Raw genomic sequence first — 16,449 nt, forward strand, 5'->3', positions numbered from 1 at the left:
ATAAACATTTATTTACCGTACAAAAACTTAAACAATAACAACTTAAAACAGTTTTTGGGGCACAAGTCACGGTAGAAGCTTTTTTCGACTTATACCGCCGTCTTGTGGGCAAGTAAGGTTATGTAATACCAAAAAAAAATAGTTTTATTTCATAAAAAAAAACAAGAAAAAACGGTTAGGACTTAACAATAACAATTTAGGACAATTTTTTGGGCACGAGCCAAGGCGGGAGCGCCTTTTTCGATTTTTTTGGCTCAGCTTTGACTTCCCTGGGGGGCGAATCCAAAATTGCGTCCACACACGGATCACAGTCTTTCTTCTCGCGTTTCAAAGGGGGCCCCTCCTCCTCACTCTTCATTTCAGTCTTCAAATCAACATCACTAAAGTTAAAGTCTTCAAACTCCTCGTAGTCAAAATTGAGAGCCGCCAAGTGACACCTGACCTCCAAATACGCCAAAACTGTCTTAATCTGGTCGAAGGTAAAATCCGGGGGGCACCTCTCCTTCATCTCGGACAACCTAACACTGTTAAACCCTAAAACTGGACTTAAGGGGGGCCCCACAAGCCCCCTGTAGGCTTTTATTATGGCGTCGCGATGCTCCTCACTGACCCCCAGTTCCGACATTTTCACCGGAAACCCGAATTTTATGCCGGAAATGAGGTGCGAGGCAATTGTCCCCACGGTGACCCCCCTTTTGGCGGCGATTTCGCCCACAGTGAGCCCCGACTCTAGCATGGAGCACGAGACTTCGGCAGTGACAGTCATGCTAACGTCGGGTAAAGGGTTTTGGAGTAGAATCTCCCGAATTTTTGGTTTATTCAACTTGAGTTGTCTCGCAATGACCCCCAGAAAGGCGGCCCCAAATTTGAGTATTTTGGCCTCGGGGAAGCCCTCAACTGAAACAGCCAATCAGCAAAAAATGTGCAAACAATTACAAACAAATCGCACGATTTAAGGTTCGAAGATCGGCGATTGTTTTCGGTTTACATTTTGACATTTCCATTAAGACTGTGTTTGAGGCCACCATGTATGGCATACAGTCCAATTTTGCCGCAATATCGGTCCTTTGGTCGAGTAGTTTCCGGTAGAGTGACATCCGTTGCTCAATTTCCTCCGGAGTTTCGGTATTTTCCGGCTGTTTACTCGTTGAGGGGGTGTTAACCGGTCGAGTGGTTAACCAAACCGATCTAGAATTTTTCAGTAGTTACGCAAGCCCAATAATTAGAACAAATGACTAACTCTTTGGCCGGCTTTTGTTTCAATAACGTGAGGACAGTTGACGGTGGCGGGATGAGTAATTTCTCACTTCCGTTAATCATCGATTGTCCTTTGTTTGTTAATGATAAGGCTTGATAGGTGAAACCTGATGATAATTTTTGGTTTTTTTCGCTCAGACAATTCTCCGCAGTGAGGATTTTCGCTGAAATTGTTTCAAGATCAAATATTTTTGGCGTTTATTTATAAACACCAGCGTTCAAAGTCGCAGACTTATGCATAAAACAAGGATTATTAAAATAGACATGACCATGCAATTGTGCAAAAACACGGCTATTAATAAACGTAAATAACGCAAAAAAACCGAGTCACTGGACCCGAATTTTGGCAACGACTCAATATTTTATCACTTTTATTGTCTCTCAAAATAATAAGACCTGCGCCCTCTGGTAAATGATTTGCAAAACTTCATCAAAAAACTTTTGATTTTGTTCAAATATTTTTTTTTATTTAATAAATAATAAAATAATATAAAAATAAAAAATTTCTAAAAAATATTTAAATAAACGAAAAATGCAAATTTAACACTATTTCGGTCAAGTTTGGTACATTTTAGTGTTTGTTTTTTTATTTTGTAATAAATTAAATAGGTAATTTTTTGCGATTTAGCTTTCGCAGCATTTCGGGACCGACTTTACCTATGCACTTCCACCATTCCTCCGATTGGTCCTTCCCACATCCATTCAGCGGATGTTTCCTTTTATCTTCAGTCAACCTTGTCGACTGAGACCCTCTCAGAAAAAGGATATAAGTGGTCAAACCGCACTTTCCACCAAAAAGTGCGACAGTTTTGAGAAACTTTTTCGCATCTTCTGTAAAATCATAACGGCCTTTTTCATCCAGACCTTCGTATTTCTCCTGATCGGTGCGATTATCATAAAGTCTAAAATAAAAAATATCATTTTTACCCCAAACCTGAACAAGTGTTTTTTTTTACTTTTGTGTACACACGTCACAACACCTCTGCTTCGGCTTATCCTCGCCCACTTCATCCTCAAAAAACTCCAAAATGAAGCGGCGCCGACACTTGCGCGTGGTCAAATAATCCTCAATTTGCCTCAAAGCCGTTTCTTTTTTGACCGAGCCTCCGCTGATGTTTCTACAAAAATGGTTAATTTTTTCGGACTATGGATAAAAAACGGTTAGCACAAGGCAATTAAGCGCCCTTATTTTATATTTTTGGGTACGTTTTTGTACCTCGTCTAAAGTCCTCCACTTACCGGAGGATTTGAAAATCGCCGGAACTGTAAATCGTGACACAGCGCGCCGGAAGTCCGTCGCGTCCAGCACGGCCTACTTCCTGGTAGTAACTTTCGACACTATTAGATGAGCCGTAATGTATCACATTTCGAATATCAGGCTTGTCTATGCCCATGCCGAAGGCAATTGTTGCCACAATCACGTCGACTTTGTCGCGAACAAACTCCTCATGAGCCTCTTGACGTTCCTTTTGCGACAAACCGGCGTGATACACTCGACACCTAACACCACAATCTTACAAAAAGATATTTTCGTGAACTAATCTCCAAACTCACTTTTTAAAATTTCGCATAAATCTTCAGTCTGTCTACGGGTGATACAATAAATAATTGTTGGACCAGAGAATTTCCATTCGGATTTTTCGTAAACCATGGCCTTGGTCAGGTCTTTGAAGGCGCCACCGCCTGCTCTTTGGTACACTTCGAAGTAGAGATTCGGGCGGTCGAAGCCGGAACAAACAATAAGAGGGTCCCTACAAGGCGTTAATTTTTTTTTCACCATCTAACATTAAAAAAGTATAAAAAAACACAAAAACGTAAAACTAGAAATAATAATAATAATAAGAATAATATTATTATTATTATTATTATTATTATTATTATTATTATTATTATTATTATTATTAATGTCTCACCGCAGTTGGAGACTTTTGACAATATCGCCTCGCACTCTGGTTGTTGCAGTCGCCGTGACTGCGATCACAGGAACCCGCGGAAAAATCTGTCGCAAATTTCCCAAATTGCGATACTGCGACCTAAAATCATGCCCCCAGGAGCTAATACAATGGGCCTCATCGATCGCAATCAGGACAATTTTGAGCTGTTGCGCCATTTTTTTCAAAAGCTCAAGCCCCAAGTCGCCTGAACAGAACTCAGGGGTGATGTAAACAATACTGTACTTGTTCTGCAAAATGTCCTCAATGACTTTCCTTTGCTCGTTTTGCGCCGACCCCAAAAGACACGCCGGAATATTGGAAACCTAAAGAGGTGATTCGTTTCTTTTTTTACAAATTATTCAAAAAAAAAATACAGTTAGTGCGAGGACTTGGTCTTGCATCAGTGCAATCAAGGGTGAGACGACAAGAGTGACTCCTTTGAGAAAAGTGGAAGGGTATTGGAAGCACAAGGACTTGCCATAGCCAGTGCTCATAATTGCACACACGTCTCTCTTGTCCATGATTGCAAAGATGATTTCCCATTGCTTTGGTCGGAAGGTTTTGTGGCCGAAAAATTTAGTTAAGACTTTGAGGTGTTCAGGACTTGGTCCAGACTTCTGCTGTAACACAGTTGGAATTAAATGGGGGTTGTTGTTCGATGTCAACGAACCGCTGAGGTCTTGGTTACAGTTTCCATGAGGTCTTCCAGTGCTTTACTATCGATTTCATCGAACTCGAAATCCATTTTTTAGACAAAAGGAAAAAACGGAACAAAAAAACTGATTTCAAACATTTGACATACAGGGTTATGTTATTCTATGGTTATGTTTCCATACTTTCCATCCGCCATACACCTAGATGGCACTAAATTACAGGTTTCTATTCGATTTTTCAAAAGTTTGAAAGCGGATATTTCAAATTGGAATTGTAGAGACTGACATTTTTTTTAAAAATTGTTACATTCCTTTAAACGTTTGTCCTTATTTAAATCGATAATAACTAGTAACCGAATTTTAGGAAAATTTTCCCAACACGCAATTTAAAAAAGAAAAAAAAATTGTGCAGAATCGTCCATTTTATTCGCACCTAAGGCGAAAACCCGTTCTGTGTGAAAGACCAGCCCTTAGCCGGTTTCACTCGTGTCTCATTTGTCCCACGTATGAGTAATTGACCAATAAAAATATAAAAATCACCTCCTACTTGTTTATCGGGTGCACAAAAAATTGCAAGACGATTGAAGCGTTTGTCATTGGATATGAGGGAGGGAGAGTGCACTCCCAACTGTAAAACCGACCAATGATAAGGCGTTCACAATTGAACAAAAAATTCTAGTGTGATTATTTTGTAAATGTCGGCCAAACCAACTGGAATTTTGCTGTTTTCTAAGACAAATTCACGTTTTCTATTACATTTGGTTTCAAAAATCGTAGATCGATTTTTTTTGTGTTAGAACTCAAACATTTCGCGAGTTTTTCAGCAAAAACTCAATTGTTTCTCACGATTTTCTTACAGAACTGAAAAATGTGCTACGAATCGAAGAAATAAATAAATAAAAATGCGCTATCTTGAACTAAATCCTTGTTCATTTATTAATCTGAATTTTTTACAACACATAATAACAGATAAAGGATAATTGCACTAATGACACAAGAGATAAAAACTCAAATAAGTACCAAACCTCGCCACATAACAATCCTATTTTTACTCCACATTACATCATCCAGCTTTTGGCAAAACCCGCATATCCGCATCCTCCTGCCAAAGCCCCCTCCCGAATTAACCCGTAACCAGGTCAAGATCCCCCAACCACCCCAGCACACTGCCCCAAAACCCCATTCCCCACCCCCAACTGTCACAGTTCAAATCTCCCGCTACTATCGATCTGACACCCGGCCGGCTGATTCGTCCACGTGAACACTCGGAATATTCCAGACGCAGTTTGTTTATTTTGGTTTCGGTGCGCACAAATTTCCTCAAAAACCTGCATCAAAACCCTCAAAAATGGGGACTTTTGAGAAACTCAAAGAGCTGGACCTCTCCCGCGACGAAGTGGAGCGTCTGGGGGCCGCCCTCAAGAAACCCGAGTTCCGCCAACTCCTCGCTGACTACGTGCACGAGGTGCAAAACCCCGAAAACCGGAAGCTGTACGAAGCGGAAATCACGCAACTGGAGCGCGAGCGCGGCGTCGCCGTCACCTTCATCAACCCCAGCCCCGGCTACGTCCTAAAGACCAGCGATGGGGTCCGCAAGTGCTTCATCAACGTCTGCTCCTGCGAACTCATCGACAGGCCCACCTCGGCCCCCATGGACAAGGACGGGGCGCGCGGCCTCCAGTGGCGCCTGCCCCACTCGCTGACGCCCCCACGGGAGGACTTGGACAACAAGAAGGCCCGGTGTGAGGTCTATGATGTGGTGTTCCACCCCGATGTGATACACATGGCCCAGAAAAACCACCAGTTTCAGGAAATTGTCAACAAGACGGCGTGTGACGCCGTCGAGGCGAATTTCGAGGTTACGTTGGACAAGAAGAATCTTAAGTTCCCCAAGTTGGGGTACAAGGGGGCCCCTCAGAGCGCCATAATCCGGAAGCCAATCAAGGATTTTGTCCCGAGGGAGATGGAAGAGACTGAGCGACAATTCTACGATAAAATCTATGAAAACGCCGATCAAAAACCGAAAAAAACAAATGTGAAACGAAACGTTAAGAAGTGTGCCGAAGGCAACTCGAATTACACGACCCCCAAATATGTGATAAAACACCGGAGTCACGTCGACGTGCAGGACTGCGTCGAGGACAAATTCGCAAGACTCAACCTGACGATCCCTCGGGAACTCATCGTTGAGATCAACTTGCCCTTGCTCAAAGCCTCCTCCGACATCACGCTCGACGTGACGGAAAAAACAGTACAACTAACCAGTGAGAAGCCTTCCAAGTACAAACTCAACCTGACCCTCCCCTACAGGGTGAACCAAGACAGCGGTTCGGCCAAGTTCGACAAAGACCTGAAGAAGCTCATAATCACGTTGCCGGTGAAACGGTGCGAGTTGCCGCGCGACGACAGCGGCGTCGAGAGCGACCCCAGCCCCCACTCCGAGGACGACGTGATCGAGGCGAAGACGCCCAGTTTTAGTGACTTTCGGACTAATTCGTGCGACTACGAACTGCCCGACTTCACCTGTCACCTCTTCGACAAAACCCTGGCGTTTACCCTAAACGTCCGAAACGTGTCGCAAGACTCGATCGAAAAGCAAGTCACGTGCGACTCGCTCCACTTGAAGTTTGCCAGTCTCAGCTCGAGTTTTTTCGAGTCGAATTACGCGTTTTACGTCCGGATTGACTCCGGGCTCGACCCGGAGAAACTCTCCGTTGAGACGTGGGATAATAACGTTGTGGTCCAAATCCCGGTCAATTGTGATAACCTTGAGTACTATTATTACGGCCTAAGTGAGCACGACTTGCGCAAGAAGTATATCGAGGAGCCCTCGGTGCTTAACAGCGTTTTGCAAAGCCCGATCCCGGAGGAGCCGGAGCCGGAACCGGAGGAGTCGGTGACGCCGGCGATTAATATTGCGAATTCGTACGAATCGAGCGGCGATGAATTGAGTTGTAGTTTTAGTCCCAGGAAGGGCCGGGGCATTTTGAAGCGTTTGCCCAATAGAAGTGTGTCGGAGTCGAGTCTGGACGATATGGTGGCGTCGTCGATCGATGATGGGGAAATGTCGACCAGTTTGAAGAAGACAGTGCGGTTTAATGATGTGATAATGAGGCAATTGTATCGCTCCAATTCGAGTATTTTGGGGCAGAAGAAGAAGAATCAGCGGAAGGCGAGGAACAAGAAGAGGGCGCAAGAGAGGAGACATAGTGAGAGTGAAGCGTCGGAGAAGGAGGATGAGAAGAGGGAGGAAAAGAGTGATTATATTCATAGTGATATTTTCGATATGGATTTGGGGGTGTAGATGTGATATTTTGAGGTTTTATTATGTTCCCAGTGAAGTCATTTGTACTTTTTACATGTTGCTTTAGAATTGTAGCGTATGATTTATTAAATAAAAATTTACGAGAAATTAACTTTTTTTTATTTCCTCAATTACGGCTAAACTATTCGAAAAACTGGAACTATTTTCATCCTGACCTCTGCGAAATGATCCGGGGAATCGATTGGCATCGAAAAAATTGCCAAATTCCCAATAGTTTTTTAGTTATGAATTTTTTTAAATTTTACCAATTTTTGCATTTATCTGCAATTTGCTCAAAAACTATTAGTCGGAGAACAATATTTTTTTTTGAAAAAAATAGATAATTCAAAGAGCTTTCCAACGATAATAAACTTCATGGGGTTATCTCTGATAGTTCCGGAGCTATTGCTCAACAAATGTTCCGGGTACCCAAAATCGACAAAAATTGCGACGAAAATTGAAAAAATCAAACATCAAAAAATCGAATATATGGACTTTTTTTGGACTTTTAACAACTCTAGAGAGTTGTAAAGACATATATAAATACGAAAAAGTATGATAGAACGAATTTAAAAAAAAATAATTTTTTCACTTTCTTGAAGGTAAGTGTTATATTACTCAGAAAATTTTAGCAAAAAAAATCAAAATTTTAAATCTCATGAAAAGTTCGTATAATACAGAAAATGAGCCGCTGAATTCAATGGAACAAACCGCATTGCTCTACGACTTTTAGTTTTTGAGTTATGAATTTTTTTGTTGGATAAAATTTTCCACTATGACAAATGACTACCCTAAATTTAGGCAAAAAATTTTAAATTTTTAATTCTTGTGAAAAATTGATATAATATGTAAAATGAGCCGTAGAATTCAATAGAACAAACCGCAATGCTCTACGACTTTTAGTTTTTTTTTTATGAATTTTTTTAGTGAAAAACTTTGATCGCCTCTGTAGCCGGAACCGTTGCCCGGAGCGGCTCCGGGTTTAATCGAAAAAATAGAGAAAATTAAGCGCTATCAGATGGTTTTTTGTTCGTTGCTCTAAGTCTTACAGTTTCCGAGAAAAACGCAAAAAAAGGTTTCCATTTTCACTTTTTTTCAATTTTTAACCGCCAATTACGGCGAAACTATTAGAGTTATCGAGAAACGGAAAAATCGAGGACAACCGGAATAAAAAACTCTACAAAATGGCATAGGACTCAAGGCGATATCTCGCAAAAAATTTTTCAATTTTCAAACGCCGATTACGGCCAAACTAAAAGAGCTAGGAGAAAACTCTTTTTTCCATCGTAAAGAGCACATCAAAATCTATAAGATAGGATAAGTTTTATTCGATTCTGAGACACTTTTAAAATTGACCATTTTGAAGGGGGGGGTGTTAACTTTTTTTTAATTTTTTTTATTTTCCCAATAACGACTAAACTATTCGAAAAAGTGAAACTGTTTTGACTGTTACCTATGCAAAATGATTCGGGGAATCGATTGGCATCGAAAAAATTGCCAAATTCCCAATAGTTTTTTAGTTATGAATTTTTTAAAATTTTACCAATTTTTGCATTTATCTGCAATTTGCTCAAAAACTATTAGTCGGAGAACAATATTTTTTTTTGAAAAAAATAGATAATTCAAAGAGCTTTCCAACGATAATAAACTTCATGGGGTTATCTCTGATAGTTCCGGAGCTATTGCTCAACAAATGTTCCGGGTACCCAAAATCGACAAAAATTGCGACGAAAATTGAAAAAATCAAACATCAAAAAATCGAATATATGGACTTTTTTTGGACTTTTAACAACTCTAGAGAGTTGTAAAGACATATATAAATACGAAAAAGTATGATAGAACGAATTTAAAAAAAAATAATTTTTTCACTTTCTTGAAGGTAAGTGTTATATTACTCAGAAAATTTTAGCAAAAAAAATCAAAATTTTAAATCTCATGAAAAGTTCGTATAATACAGAAAATGAGCCGCTGAATTCAATGGAACAAACCGCATTGCTCTACGACTTTTAGTTTTTGAGTTATGAATTTTTTTGTTGGATAAAATTTTCCACTATGACAAATGGCTACCCTAAATTTAGGCAAAAAATTTTAAATTTTTAATTCTTGTGAAAAATTGATATAATATGTAAAATGAGCCGTAGAATTCAATCGAACAAACCGCAATGCTCTACGACTTTTAGTTTTTTTTTTATGAATTTTTTTAGTGAAAAACTTTGATCGCCTCTGTAGCCGGAACAGTTGCCCGGAGCGGCTCCGGGTTTAATCGAAAAAATAGAGAAAATTAAGCGCTATCAGATGGTTTTTTGTTCGTTGCTCTAAGTCTTACAGTTTCCGAGAAAAACGCAAAAAAAGGTTTCCATTTTCACTTTTTTTCAATTTTTAACCGCCAATTACGGCGAAACTATTAGTGTTATCGAGAAACGGAAAAATCGAAGACAACCGGAATAAAAAACTCTACAAAATGGCATAGGACTCAAGGCGATATCTCGCAAAAAATTTTTCAATTTTCAAACGCCGATTACGGCCAAACTAAAAGAGCTAGGAGAAAACTCTTTTTTCCATCGTAAAGAGCACATCAAAATCTATAAGATAGGATAAGTTTTATTCGATTCTGAGACACTTTTAAAATTGACCATTTTGAAGGGGGGGGTGTTAACTTTTTTTTAATTTTTTTTATTTTCCCAATAACGACTAAACTATTCGAAAAAGTGAAACTGTTTTGACTGTTACCTATGCAAAATGATCCGGGGAATCGATTGGCATCGAAAAAATTGCCAAATTCCCAATAGTTTTTTAGTTATGAATTTTTTAAAATTTTACCAATTTTTGCATTTATCTGCAATTTGCTCAAAAACTATTAGTCGGAGAACAATAATTTTTTTTGAAAAAAATAGATAATTCAAAGAGCTTTCCAACGATAATAAACTTCATGGGGTTATCTCTGATAGTTCCGGAGCTATTGCTCAACAAATGTTCCGGGTACCCAAAATCGACAAAAATTGCGACGAAAATTGAAAAAATCAAACATCAAAAAATCGAATATATGGACTTTTTTTGGACTTTTAACAACTCTAGAGAGTTGTAAAGACATATATAAATACGAAAAAGTATGATAGAACGAATTTAAAAAAAAATAATTTTTTCACTTTCTTGAAGGTAAGTGTTATATTACTCAGAAAATTTTAGCAAAAAAAATCAAAATTTTAAATCTCATGAAAAGTTCGTATAATACAGAAAATGAGCCGCTGAATTCAATGGAACAAACCGCATTGCTCTACGACTTTTAGTTTTTGAGTTATGAATTTTTTTGTTGGATAAAATTTTCCACTATGACAAATGGCTACCCTAAATTTAGGCAAAAAATTTTAAATTTTTAATTCTTGTGAAAAATTGATATAATATGTAAAATGAGCCGTAGAATTCAATCGAACAAACCGCAATGCTCTACGACTTTTAGTTTTTTTTTTATGAATTTTTTTAGTGAAAAACTTTGATCGCCTCTGTAGCCGGAACAGTTGCCCGGAGCGGCTCCGGGTTTAATCGAAAAAATAGAGAAAATTAAGCGCTATCAGATGGTTTTTTGTTCGTTGCTCTAAGTCTTACAGTTTCCGAGAAAAACGCAAAAAAAGGTTTCCATTTTCACTTTTTTTCAATTTTTAACCGCCAATTACGGCGAAACTATTAGTGTTATCGAGAAACGGAAAAATCGAAGACAACCGGAATAAAAAACTCTACAAAATGGCATAGGACTCAAGGCGATATCTCGCAAAAAATTTTTCAATTTTCAAACGCCGATTACGGCCAAACTAAAAGAGCTAGGAGAAAACTCTTTTTTCCATCGTAAAGAGCACATCAAAATCTATAAGATAGGATAAGTTTTATTCGATTCTGAGACACTTTTAAAATTGACCATTTTGAAGGGGGGGGTGTTAACTTTTTTTTAATTTTTTTTATTTTCCCAATAACGACTAAACTATTCGAAAAAGTGAAACTGTTTTGACTGTTACCTATGCAAAATGATCCGGGGAATCGATTGGCATCGAAAAAATTGCCAAATTCCCAATAGTTTTTTAGTTATGAATTTTTTAAAATTTTACCAATTTTTGCATTTATCTGCAATTTGCTCAAAAACTATTAGTCGGAGAACAATAATTTTTTTTGAAAAAAATAGATAATTCAAAGAGCTTTCCAAGGATAATAAACTTCATGGGGTTATCTCTGATAGTTCCGGAGCTATTGCTCAACAAATGTTCCGGGTACCCAAAATCGACAAAAATTGCGACGAAAATTGAAAAAATCAAACATCAAAAAATCGAATATATGGACTTTTTTTGGACTTTTAACAACTCTAGAGAGTTGTAAAGACATACATAAATACGAAAAAGTATGATAGAACGAATTTAAAAAAAAATAATTTTTTCACTTTCTTGAAGGTAAGTGTTATATTACTCAGAAAATTTTAGCAAAAAAAATCAAAATTTTAAATCTCATGAAAAGTTCGTATAATACAGAAAATGAGCCGCTGAATTCAATGGAACAAACCGCATTGCTTTACGACTTTTAGTTTTTGAGTTATGAATTTTTTTGTTGGATAAAATTTTCCACTATGACAAATGGCTACCCTAAATTTAGGCAAAAAATTTTAAATTTTTAATTCTTGTGAAAAATTGATATAATATGTAAAATGAGCCGTAGAATTCAATCGAACAAACCGCAATGCTCTACGACTTTTAGTTTTTTTTTTATGAATTTTTTTAGTGAAAAACTTTGATCGCCTCTGTAGCCGGAACCGTTGCCCGGAGCGGCTCCGGGTTTAATCGAAAAAATAGAGAAAATTAAGCGCTATCAGATGGTTTTTTGTTCGTTGCTCTAAGTCTTACAGTTTCCGAGAAAAACGCAAAAAAGGTTTCCATTTTCACTTTTTTTCAATTTTTAACCGCCAATTACGGCGAAACTATTAGAGTTATCGAGAAACGGAAAAATCGAGGACAACCGGAATAAAAAACTCTACAAAATGGCATAGGACTCAAGGCGATATCTCGCAAAAAATTTTTCAATTTTCAAACGCCGATTACGGCCAAACTAAAAGAGCTAGGAGAAAACTCTTTTTTCCATCGTAAAGAGCACATCAAAATCTATCAGATAGGATAAGTTTTATTCGATTCTGAGACACTTTTAAAATTGACCATTTTGAAGGGGGGGGTGTTAACTTTTTTTTAATTTTTTTTATTTTCCCAATAACGACTATACTATTCGAAAAAGTGAAACTGTTTTGACTGTTACCTATGCAAAATGATCCGGGGAATCGATTGGCATCGAAAAAATTGCCAAATTCCCAATAGTTTTTTAGTTATGAATTTTTTAAAATTTTACCAATTTTTGCATTTATCTGCAATTTGCTCAAAAACTATTAGTCGGAGAACAATAATTTTTTTTGAAAAAAATAGATAATTCAAAGAGCTTTCCAACGATAACAAACTTCATGGGGTTATCTCTGATAGTTCCGGAGCTATTGCTCAACAAATGTTCCGGGTACCCAAAATCGACAAAAATTGCGACGAAAATTGAAAAAATCAAACATCAAAAAATCGAATATATGGACTTTTTTTGGACTTTTAACAACTCTAGAGAGTTGTAAAGACATATATAAATACGAAAAAGTATGATAGAACGAATTTAAAAAAAAATAATTTTTTCATTTTCTTGGAGGTAAGTGTTATATTACTCAGAAAATTTTAGCAAAAAAGATCAAAATTTTAAATCTCATGAAAAGTTCGTATAATACAGAAAATGAGCCGCTGAATTCAATGGAACAAACCGCATTGCTCTACGACTTTTAGTTTTTGAGTTATGAATTTTTTTGTTGGATAAAATTTTCCACTATGACAAATGGCTACCCTAAATTTAGGCAAAAAATTTTAAATTTTTAATTCTTGTGAAAAATTGATATAATATGTAAAATGAGCCGTAGAATTCAATCGAACAAACCGCAATGCTCTACGACTTTTAGTTTTTTTTTTATGAATTTTTTTAGTGAAAAACTTTGATCGCCTCTGTAGCCGGAACCGTTGCCCGGAGCGGCTCCGGGTTTAATCGAAAAAATAGAGAAAATTAAGCGCTATCAGATGGTTTTTTGTTCGTTGCTCTAAGTCTTACAGTTTCCGAGAAAAACGCAAAAAAAGGTTTCCATTTTCACTTTTTTTCAATTTTTAACCGCCAATTACGGCGAAACTATTAGAGTTATCGAGAAACGGAAAAATCGAGGACAACCGGAATAAAAAACTCTACAAAATGGCATAGGACTCAAGGCGATATCTCGCAAAAAATTTTTCAATTTTCAAACGCCGATTACGGCCAAACTAAAAGAGCTAGGAGAAAACTCTTTTTTCCATCGTAAAGAGCACATCAAAATCTATAAGATAGGATAAGTTTTATTCGATTCTGAGACACTTTTAAAATTGACCATTTTGAAGGGGGGGGTGTTAACTTTTTTTTAATTTTTTTTATTTTCCCAATAACGACTAAACTATTCGAAAAAGTGAAACTGTTTTGACTGTTACCTATACAAAATGATCCGGGGAATCGATTGGCATCGAAAAAATTGCCAAATTCCCAATAGTTTTTTAGTTATGAATTTTTTAAAATTTTACCAATTTTTGCATTTATCTGCAATTTGCTCAAAAACTATTAGTCGGAGAACAATATTTTTTTTTGAAAAAAATAGATAATTCAAAGAGCTTTCCAACGATAATAAACTTCATGGGGTTATCTCTGATAGTTCCGGAGCTATTGCTCAACAAATGTTCCGGGTACCCAAAATCGACAAAAATTGCGACGAAAATTGAAAAAATCAAACATCAAAAAATCGAATATATGGACTTTTTTGGACTTTTAACAACTCTAGAGAGTTGTAAAGACATATATAAATACGAAAAAGTATGATAGAACGAATTTAAAAAAAAATAATTTTTTCATTTTCTTGGAGGTAAGTGTTATATTACTCAGAAAATTTTAGCAAAAAAAATCAAAATTTTAAATCTCATGAAAAGTTCGTATAATACAGAAAATGAGCCGCTGAATTCAATGGAACAAACCGCATTGCTCTACGACTTTTAGTTTTTGAGTTATGAATTTTTTTGTTGGATAAAATTTTCCACTATGACAAATGGCTACCCTAAATTTAGGCAAAAAATTTTAAATTTTTAATTCTTGTGAAAAATTGATATAATATGTAAAATGAGCCGTAGAATTCAATCGAACAAACCGCAATGCTCTACGACTTTTAGTTTTTTTTTTATGAATTTTTTTAGTGAAAAACTTTGATCGCCTCTGTAGCCGGAACCGTTGCCCGGAGCGGCTCCGGGTTTAATCGAAAAAATAGAGAAAATTAAGCGCTATCAGATGGTTTTTTGTTCGTTGCTCTAAGTCTTACAGTTTCCGAGAAAAACGCAAAAAAAGGTTTCCATTTTCACTTTTTTTCAATTTTTAACCGCCAATTACGGCGAAACTATTAGAGTTATCGAGAAACGGAAAAATCGAGGACAACCGGAATAAAAAACTCTACAAAATGGCATAGGACTCAAGGCGATATCTCGCAAAAAATTTTTCAATTTTCAAACGCCGATTACGGCCAAACTAAAAGAGCTAGGAGAAAACTCTTTTTTCCATCGTAAAGAGCACATCAAAATCTATAAGATAGGATAAGTTTTATTCGATTCTGAGACACTTTTAAAATTGACCATTTTGAAGGGGGGGGTGTTAACTTTTTTTTAATTTTTTTTACTTTCCCAATAACGACTAAACTATTCGAAAAAGTGAAACTGTTTTGACTGTTACCTATGCAAAATGATCCGGGGAATCGATTGGCATCGAAAAAATTGCCAAATTCCCAATAGTTTTTTAGTTATGAATTTTTTAAAATTTTACCAATTTTTGCATTTATCTGCAATTTGCTCAAAAACTATTAGTCGGAGAACAATAATTTTTTTTGAAAAAAATAGATAATTCAAAGAGCTTTCCAACGATAATAAACTTCATGGGGTTATCTCTGATAGTTCCGGAGCTATTGCTCAACAAATGTTCCGGGTACCCAAAATCGACAAAAATTGCGACGAAAATTGAAAAAATCAAACATCAAAAAATCGAATATATGGACTTTTTTTGGACTTTTAACAACTCTAGAGAGTTGTAAAGACATATATAAATACGAAAATGATAGAACGAATTTAAAAAAAAATATTTTTTTCACTTTCTTGGAGGTAAGTGTTATATTACTCAGAAAATTTTAGCAAAAAAAATCAAAATTTTAAATCTCATGAAAAGTTCGTATAATACAGAAAATGAGCCGCTGAATTCAATGGAACAAACCGCATTGCTCTACGACTTTTAGTTTTTGAGTTATGAATTTTTTTGTTGGATAAAATTTTCCACTATGACAAATGGCTACCCTAAATTTAGGCAAAAAATTTTAAATTTTTAATTCTTGTGAAAAATTGATATAATATGTAAAATGAGCCGTAGAATTCAATCGAACAAACCGCAATGCTCTACGACTTTTAGTTTTTTTTTTATGAATTTTTTTAGTGAAAAACTTTGATCGCCTCTGTAGCCGGAACCGTTGCCCGGAGCGGCTCCGGGTTTAATCGAAAAAATAGAGAAAATTAAGCGCTATCAGATGGTTTTTTGTTCGTTGCTCTAAGTCTTACAGTTTCCGAGAAAAACGCAAAAAAGGTTTCCATTTTCACTTTTTTTCAATTTTTAACCGCCAATTACGGCGAAACTATTAGAGTTATCGAGAAACGGAAAAATCGAGGACAACCGGAATAAAAAACTCTACAAAATGGCATAGGACTCAAGGCGATATCTCGCAAAAAATTTTTCAATTTTCAAACGCCGATTACGGCCAAACTAAAAGAGCTAGGAGAAAACTCTTTTTTCCATCGTAAAGAGCACATCAAAATCTATCAGATAGGATAAGTTTTATTCGATTCTGAGACACTTTTAAAATTGACCATTTTGAAGGGGGGGGTGTTAACTTTTTTTTAATTTTTTTTATTTTCCCAATAACGACTAAACTATTCGAAAAAGTGAAACTGTTTTGACTGTTACCTATACAAAATGATCCGGGGAATCGATTGGCATCGAAAAAATTGCCAAATTCCCAATAGTTTTTTAGTTATGAATTTTTTAAAATTTTACCAATTTTTGCATTTATCTGCAATTTGCTCAAAAACTATTAGTCGGAGAACAATATTTTTTTTTGAAAAAAATAGATAATTCAAAGAGCTTTCCAACGATAATA

The 16,449-nt window shown here is 36.5% G+C and overlaps 2 protein-coding genes across 3 annotated transcripts; one reads left to right on the plus strand and one right to left on the minus strand.

Annotated features, from left to right (window-relative positions):
• Positions 1-126: 126 nt before the first annotated feature.
• On the minus strand, positions 127-4,032 carry LOC658153 (bifunctional 3'-5' exonuclease/ATP-dependent helicase WRN). 2 transcript variants are annotated; one of them, XM_008200179.3, is made up of 10 exons: positions 3,862-4,032; positions 3,566-3,808; positions 3,171-3,514; positions 2,812-3,008; positions 2,497-2,770; positions 2,214-2,375; positions 1,915-2,159; positions 1,241-1,421; positions 950-1,188; positions 127-897 (listed from the first exon to the last, which is right to left on the minus strand). In XM_008200179.3, exons 1-10 carry the CDS (start codon positions 3,934-3,936, stop codon positions 197-199), a joined length of 2,661 nt encoding a protein of 886 aa, XP_008198401.1. In that variant the 5' UTR covers positions 3,937-4,032; the 3' UTR covers positions 127-196. The 2 variants fall into 2 exon arrangements, with proteins under 2 accessions (XP_008198401.1, XP_008198400.1); XM_008200178.3 differs by having other exon boundaries at positions 3,566-3,811.
• A 799-nt stretch (positions 4,033-4,831) lies between these two features.
• Nop17l (Nop17 like) lies at positions 4,832-7,256 on the plus strand. Its single transcript, XM_964635.4, has one exon. It carries the CDS (start codon positions 5,193-5,195, stop codon positions 7,146-7,148), a length of 1,956 nt encoding a protein of 651 aa, XP_969728.1. The 5' UTR covers positions 4,832-5,192; the 3' UTR covers positions 7,149-7,256.
• The last annotated feature ends 9,193 nt before the right edge of the window (positions 7,257-16,449 follow it).

Source organism: Tribolium castaneum, chromosome 2 (genome assembly GCF_031307605.1).
Source record: "Tribolium castaneum strain GA2 chromosome 2, icTriCast1.1, whole genome shotgun sequence".
Taxonomy (NCBI): domain Eukaryota; kingdom Metazoa; phylum Arthropoda; class Insecta; order Coleoptera; family Tenebrionidae; genus Tribolium; species Tribolium castaneum.